The 7993-nt window shown below is 39.8% G+C and overlaps 1 protein-coding gene across 1 annotated transcript in view; it reads right to left on the bottom strand.

Annotated features, from left to right (window-relative positions):
* The window catches only part of atrx (ATRX chromatin remodeler), a 73146-nt gene that overhangs the window by 7899 nt on the left and 57254 nt on the right, over positions 1-7993 (bottom strand). Inside the window, exons 29-31 of the mRNA XM_016453235.1 lie at positions 7136-7244; positions 6865-7042; positions 6544-6735 (exon numbers count right to left, since the gene is read on the bottom strand). Coding sequence (XP_016308721.1) covers positions 6544-6735; positions 6865-7042; positions 7136-7244 — 479 coding nt within the window. The remainder of the gene's footprint in view (positions 1-6543; positions 6736-6864; positions 7043-7135; positions 7245-7993) is intronic.

The following is a 7993-nucleotide window of genomic DNA, read 5'->3' as shown; positions in this document are numbered from 1 at the left end:
CACACACACACACACACACACACACAAAAAATGCTGCTTTGGCTTAGTTAAACTACTCAAAAATGTTGAAACATCTCAACATCCAATCAACAACCGATGCATAGAACCAACTCCTGCCCTGCATTTTTTCTTCATTTTTTGATAATCTGTTACACTTGAATGTACGTCACACAAAAGAGAAGAAAAGATGTCTCGCTACCTCTATTTCACTGACTTTAAAACAATTTATTTTTTCATCTTCACTACCTCAGATGGCCTAAGATTCTGATCACCTAATAGGAGTCACTGATGGACAGTCACATGTGGATGTATTCATGCACTTGATGTCAGAATGTTACACAGGTTCGGAATGTGTCGTTTTTGCAGTTTAGTTTCAAGAAATGGTGTTTCTGGACTAGGGTCTAGTTTTGGCTTAGTTATAGTTATAGTATGTTTTCATAATACAAGGTCTTTTATCTCATAATGAATAAAACAGTCAATTAGTGGTTAGGTTGTGCTGCAAAGCTAAAAATAAAAAAGCAACAGACTCCAAACCAAGTGTTAACTAGAAGACATATTTAAAATAACTTCAGAGGCTTTCATGCAACTCTGGTATCCATGACTACACTGTTATTGAAAACAACACCTGAGCGGAGCACGATTCACATCCAGGCCTCGTACAAACATGGTTTAAAATTACTCTACAGCTATTGTTTGCTTTTCTTTGTCTTGCCTGCAACTTTACATTAAAAAGGTCAAGATCTAGAAACATCTGCTGGATCCCAACCATATGAACATAAATGCGTGAGTTACGTCATCACCCGATTTAGCAGCAACAAGAAACAAAATAAAACAAAAACAAAATTAATCAATCGTCATAACTTTCAAAAAGAAAAGCCTGACGATTATAAATTTAGGACTTCTTACTAAATAATTGCTACAGAAAAGGTTTAGAGAAACAGAATCTGAGGTACAAAGTGAGCAAACCTCGATCGTCCCCCAAAGAGCCAATCATGATTAACCAGATAATGGTTTATTTCAAGAAATAAAGATAACGGCAGTAAGACAGGTACCAAAAACAGAGCCATGCCTTCTGCATTACAGCAGAGCTGTAACGGAGAGCGCAGCTACAGATCCGTCCACATCAAGGCTTTTCAGTAAGTGGCTTTGAAAGCTGAAAAATAAAAACACGTGGCGAAAGCAAGCACAATCACGCCAGGCCTGGCCTATACCCTCCACAATCCCGACTGGATGAGTGATGGTAATTTCTGGCTAAGTGGCTAAATTAAAACATGGCTGGATGCTGCCATGTGAGGAACCCCTTCGGCATCACAACCGTGAAAAAGACTGCATGGAAAAGATGATCTCTTGTTAAAGCGTGCAGAAGACGAGGGGGAACTGAAGTGTGAGCTGCGTGTCTGGAGCAAAAGACAAGTCCACGATGAAGCTGTTGTTTGAGCACATTTCAAACACTCGCCATCATGAGAGGGACAACTTGAGCTTATCTGAACATTGTCCAATTTTGAGCCTGGTAAATGGGTCACAGAGCCGCTGGGTCAAATGACAGTGAAGCCATCCAGGGGAGCAGGGAATGCCGGGATTCCTGATTAATCTCCAGGCTGGAGCTCCGCGGGCGGTCTCGTCTGTCTCCGTAACCTGCCCTACACGTGCATCTCGACCGAAGGCACTAATGACGGTAACAAGAACTCCTGCATTGTCATACTGTGAGCTAACCCCATGCATAATGACGGCTTAGGAAAAGGATATCGTTTTACTCCATTCATGGATGTGGAATAGGTTGGGTGGGGGAATGGGGGAATCAGCAGAATGCAGATTTTTTTTTCTTTTCTCAGGGAAATGGGGAGTGGGGATCCCACAGGAAGTCAAACGGTGGGAGGAAGCATTTTGCTTTTGATCAAAGCATGGAGGTGCATGAGCCAGACTGCTGCAAGGATAAATACTGCCCCAGGTGGGGAACAGTCTATCTGCCCATGTCTGAACACCACGCTCTTTCTCATCTTAAAAATATCACAACCACAGAAATCGTTTCCTTGTGAGTCTTTGCGATTTTTGCTGTTTCCCATGTATGTTTTTGAAAATGGACTGTTGACCTTCATAAACATCTCTGTAAAGCTTGAGTAAAAAATGTACACTGAGCAATGTTAGAAGGTGCACCATCATTGAAATCAGACATTCCCAGTGCACATCAATATTACTGTCAGAATTAGTTGTTTCTAGGCAGTTTACGGCATTGTTCAAGAAAATTGTCCTTTTGTAGTGCCACTTACAGCAATGATGAGAATGCAACATGAACCACTGAAATGGTGCACAATAAGACATACATTGGACATCTGTACAGGTAATCTGTTATGTCCAGACTTTTCTGGCAAAATAATTTTTTGCCTTCAAGTTTTGCCTGAACAGTGGCACATTTCTCTTCAATTTTCTCTCTGCAAGACATTTTTAAACGGCCTTGAATAGCTATCAATAAAAAGCTGACAGCAGTAAGTATTCTTCTTGCAAGTTTTCCTAAATTAAAACGCTGAAACAGAGACACACATCATTGCTGGTGAAACAGAACATTCAAATGAACTGTAAGAGCTCTGCTCAACTACATACATTTACGACTTGGCAAACAAAGCCAATTTACTTAAGACACGGTCCCAGATGAACTCCGCTGGTGTGAAAAACACCATCGGTTTCAACGCAAACGTTTTTTTCTTGCCATTTTTCTTCCTTCTGAATCATTTTCAGCACATTTACAGCTATTTCAGCCCAACTGCCTCTTAAGGTTTTTGATCACGCCACCTCATATTAAATACAATCCATATTCACAAACTCTATTTTATTTCACTCATTACTACGGCCATAAACATCTGCCGTGTGCTCTGTAGAAGACAGGGTGTGAGGAGTGGGAAAATGGAAGCGTGACAGACTGCATCCATAAAAAGAAGAAAAAAAAGATACAGGAGCTTCAGAAGAGTGTGGAATAATTTGTGTTTCCTTCAGATGTCTTGTTCCGATAAAAACATGCAACTTTGCCTTCATGACCTAAAAAGGGGAATGTCTGTGAACAAAACTCTTATCTACCACTTTAAAATTAAGAGCCTAATGCTTGCCTCAGATTTCACAAGACATTATGTTTGACATGCAGGTGCACAAACCAAAGAAACCAAGGGGTCCGGGGCAAGAGACTCAAGGAATGTGAAGGATTGAGATATTTGTAATACCTAACCTTAGCCAGGCAAAACGTACTCTACAGCTGCACACAAATTATACGCATAACCTCAGTGCCCTGATATAAACAGTCTGTGTCTGCAGAGCTCTTGATGTTTGGCACAGGGCCGGATGTCAGGTGTCCATCCAAGATCATTCTACCATTTACTAAATGGAGCACGCTAGGTGAGAACTTCTACGACGCACTGCAGTTCACACCTTCAGCTCTTTCATTCAAGTTAGGGCAAATATCTAAAAATGGAGGGTTGAAGGCACCCACTCATTTAAGGAACATCTGGGGGACTTATTAAGACCAGCTCCTGCACCTAATTATCCCAACTAAAGTCTGTTCCTTTGCTCAACGAGACCCAATCGGCGGGGGAGCCTGAGCGAAAGCAAATTACCACTTTCCCACCGATGGACCACTTTCAGGAAGTGTACACACCGACCCAACCGTGTCACTCAAAGTCTACCCACGGGTCTCAGCTCTATAATGGGCCTCCGAAGAGCCCGAGGCAAGGCCAGACCCCAAGCTGGGTGGCTCTCGTGTCTGGGCCGCAGCACTCTTCTTTGTCATTAGAGTGGAAGTCCGCTAACTTCCTTTGTCTCCAATTAGTTTCTGTGAAAAGCACAAGAACATCCTAAAAGGGGTTTGGAATAATGACTGTTCATCAGGTCGGGGGAGGTTTACAGTGTTCCTTTGAAAACTTCAGAGACGAAGCAGTGAATCAGCGTAACAGATGGCCTTCATGATGGCATGATGTTTGGGTGAGCTGCAGCGGCACAGAAACACTAGGGAAAGTAACAAGGGAAAGGAGGGACTGGTGGGAATAGCTGCTATCACCAGATCAGAGTAAGTTTAGTGTACTATTACAAAGAGAATCACTTATACACTATATCTCTGAGGCTTTTAAGGAGATGTTAACTTAACTATCAGGTTTCATTTGAATTTTAATATATATAATATTTAAACAAATGAACAAGATCACATTAACAGTGTGGACTTTGCACAAATGGAGTAAAAACAGGACTTAACCTCCAGTAAATGTCTTGTCCACCTCAGGCAACTAAACATTATAGGTTTCATTTTACGTTATTTAATGAGGTTTGATTGATTTTTTTCAATCCTTTTACCTAAATTTAGGACAAAGCCTGAATACAGATTAAAACCATTAAACTCCTAGATTAACTTCTAAAAATAGAACAACATGTAAGGATCATTTCTCTTTCAAAAACTTTGGTAATGGGGTTGAACAGTTGATTTTTACTAATATGTTAACATTATTGTGAGAATAATAGTTCCTAGTTCCTAGGTGTCACAATTTCATTAATTACTCGTTTTTTAACTGAAATTAGTTTTTTCCCCTACAATAAAGTGAATAGTCAAAAATATGATGCACAATTTTAACAGTAAAAACTGGGGTAGCGGGAGTACATAAATTGAAGGCATTGTAGACTAGCTATTTAAATTGTTAGCTAATAGTTTAACACATCTAAGTTCTCTGTCCAAAGAACATAAGATGTTCACAAAAAAAAAAAAAAAAGGTGCAAGTGTCATATTCTTTTGGCTTATTAAAAAAAGATCAAGATGCAGACACATTACACAAGGTAAGGAAAGAATGATGGGCAGAGGTCTGCCAGGATTAGAAATATTTCCTGTGATCCATAAACTTGGCGAGGGTACTGTGAGAAACAGAGATATGACTACAGGCTTTGAGGGATGACTGACTCATCTACAGACGATTACAGGCAGCAGATTCCATCCATAACAGCTGACTTGCTACATTCTGGTGCACATATGGCCAAATGTGGTCATCTGCAGCGCACAAACGTAGGGCTCCATCTCCGATTAAAAGCTTGATAAAGAACAACAAGCTTCTCAAACATCAACTCCAAAGTGAGCAGCTCATGATAAAACATTGAGGACTTCAGCAGAAGGATGTGGGGGGCTGTATCTTCCCCAGTGTAAACCTTCTGTGGTACACAAGACAAATATCTGCACAGCTGTGTGCTTTTGGACACATTTGTTGGATGTGTACTGGATGCCTTTGCCTCCAATTAAAGGATCCCAGCATCATCGGTTCTGCAGTATAAAACTCTTCAGTAAACAAGGGTCATAGAGTGCAGCTGTGTGCTGTTGTGAAAGACTGGATGTACAATCGAAGGCCGATATGGTCTTGTAAAATCTTCAGGGGTTCTCTCTCGTGTGACCGCGCACCTGTGCTTAGATAGGTCAGAACTATTAAGATGAGAGCTGAGCACTGTTCTTCCAATCCTTATCCCTCTAGGAAGACTGAAAGCTTTGGAAACCAGGCACACGAGTTAATAACAGCATCTCAATCCTTGTGAACATCAAAAGGTAATGTGCACAGGATACAGGCCAGGAGCATTCAACTTCAGCAGTGCACACACGATTCTGCAGTGTGAGGCAGATTTTAGGGGGTTGTAGTCTTGGATCACTTAGTGCATAAGCTCAGGATGGCTGATTAATCACCACTGCAATTAAATATTAGGTCACAGACTAATGGACCCAATAGGAGCACAGAAATTGAAATCCAAAGGTGTTTGTGAGAGATGTTCAGAAAAAAATGTATACTTGCAAGGTAACAATATTGATATTTAACATTTCTGTCACATCATTCTTGTCTGATTTCTTTAGGATAGTTTTTTTGGAGTTACATTAACTGTAAAATACATGGTTTATTATTACATTTTCGAAAAATGTAAACTATATCATCGCCCAGTGAGTTGTAAACAAGCTCGGATGCACTATATAACCAACTTTTAATGTGAGTATACTTTATGTAATCTATACACTATATAGCAAATCCACACAGCACAAATGTTTATATTGTGGCAAAATGTAAACTGTAGTTTCATGTTTTACACACACACACACACACACACACACACACACACAGAGTAACCACATACATACAGTATACATGTAAAGCCATACTACATATCTAATCTAAATTGTTTGATTTTTTTTGTATATTTAAACTATATTATCACCCTGCACTTTATACAAAGTTGGATATAGAAGTATGTTTAACTTTATCCGCATATATACAAGTATACCTGTGTTGGCCAATATATACTACATAGCAAATCACAACTGCTTGATTGCTTGTAGCCCTAATCTGCTTAATGTGTGAGGCATGAGGATTTTAACATCTTGTCAATATTAACATCATGATTTTCTGTAAAGCTGCTTTGAAACGATGTGTATTGTGAAAAGTGCTATACAAACAAATCTGATTTCAGTTGACAAATTGAGACAAAACTCCAATGTTTTCTGCGGTCAAACAAAACAGAGAAAAACAGGTGGTATGAAGCGGTTTTCACCTTGGGCAGCATGGGTGTGGCCCGCTTGCTCTTCTTCTCCGAAGGATCGTCCAGCTGGTCGGGTTCAAACGCGTACAGCTCCGTCAGTTCGTTCATGGTAAAGTGACGCTCAATCTGCTGCTGGTCCACAACTCTGAATGACAGCGACTGTTTGGCGATCTGCCGGTCATAGATCTTCTCCTCCATGGTTCCCTATAGAAAGAAACATGTCCAAAAACATTACAGATCTGATCTCCCCTGTCTGTGAATAAACGTGCATATTTCTACACGGAATAAACACAGCAAATACATTCGTCCAAATGTCAGAACTAAATTTCTCACCTGAGCCAAAAACCTGTAGACAAACACGGTCTTCACCTGGCCAAAGCGATAGACTCTGAATATACTCTGAATGTCGTAGGATGGGTTCCATGAGGCGTCGAAAATTATGACCCTGTTTGCAGCTACCAAGTTGATCCCAAGAGAGCCAGCTCTGGTTGAGATGATGAACAATCGCCCCCTGTGGAGAACAAGAACACAAGTGCTTGACAATCATGGAAAAACGAGTTCAATGGTTCCTCTGTTTGCTACTCAAAAGGGAAAACATCTTTACCGAACATTACTGGTGTCATTGAACTCCTCTGCCCATTTCTTCCTGGTCATGGCGCTCGTTGAACCATCTAGACGATAGTAGTCAATGTTTCTGAACCACTTGCCCTCACCTTGAGGAAAGAATAACAGCACAGCCAGTCAACAATCAAGTTCTAGCAAAGGTTTTACGCAGCTGTCATCCCTGGTAGGGTTTGCTGTACATGGAGAGCTCAGGGGAAAGTATGTACCCTACATAGGTGGTAGGGCTGTGCGATATTGAAGAAAAATGCGATATGCGATACCTTGTTAAAAATGCGATATTCGATATGCGATACGATATTGCTTAAAGCAGGGTTCCCACTCTTTCATGAACACCATATTCAAGGACTTTCAAGGACTTTTTCAAGCACCATTTATTTTATATCAAGCACCTATCAAATTCACACCCCAGCATATGTAGTGTCATGAAAGACCTTACATTACTTAACATTTCACTTACACTTAACATTTACATTAAAAATTTCAGAGTAATAATGTTTGGAATGTGTAGGTTTAATACATTTAGACCGTTTTGAGCAGTCGTGTTCAAAGGAATTTAATGAAATCCATTGAAGTCAGTACTGGTAATATTCAAATAAAATTTCTAAAATATTGATAAAATATGCATCAAACTGATTTTTGCTGTAGTTCTTGTATGAGATTTAAATTTGAAAGAATTTCTCAATTTTTAAATTAATAAAAAGTGGTTAAATGTTGTAATAACATGGTAAAAGCTGATAACATTACAAATTTGCACATTCACTCAAAAGATACGTTACTCATTAATAAATAAACTCAAGTCAAAATAATTTTGTAAATTACTTTATTGTAAATCCCATTT

The sequence above is a fragment of the Sinocyclocheilus anshuiensis genome, unplaced genomic scaffold (genome assembly GCF_001515605.1).
Source record: "Sinocyclocheilus anshuiensis isolate Anshui unplaced genomic scaffold, SAMN03320099.WGS_v1.1 scaffold836, whole genome shotgun sequence".
Classification (NCBI taxonomy): domain Eukaryota; kingdom Metazoa; phylum Chordata; class Actinopteri; order Cypriniformes; family Cyprinidae; genus Sinocyclocheilus; species Sinocyclocheilus anshuiensis.
This window is presented reverse-complemented; position numbering and strand designations above follow the sequence as displayed.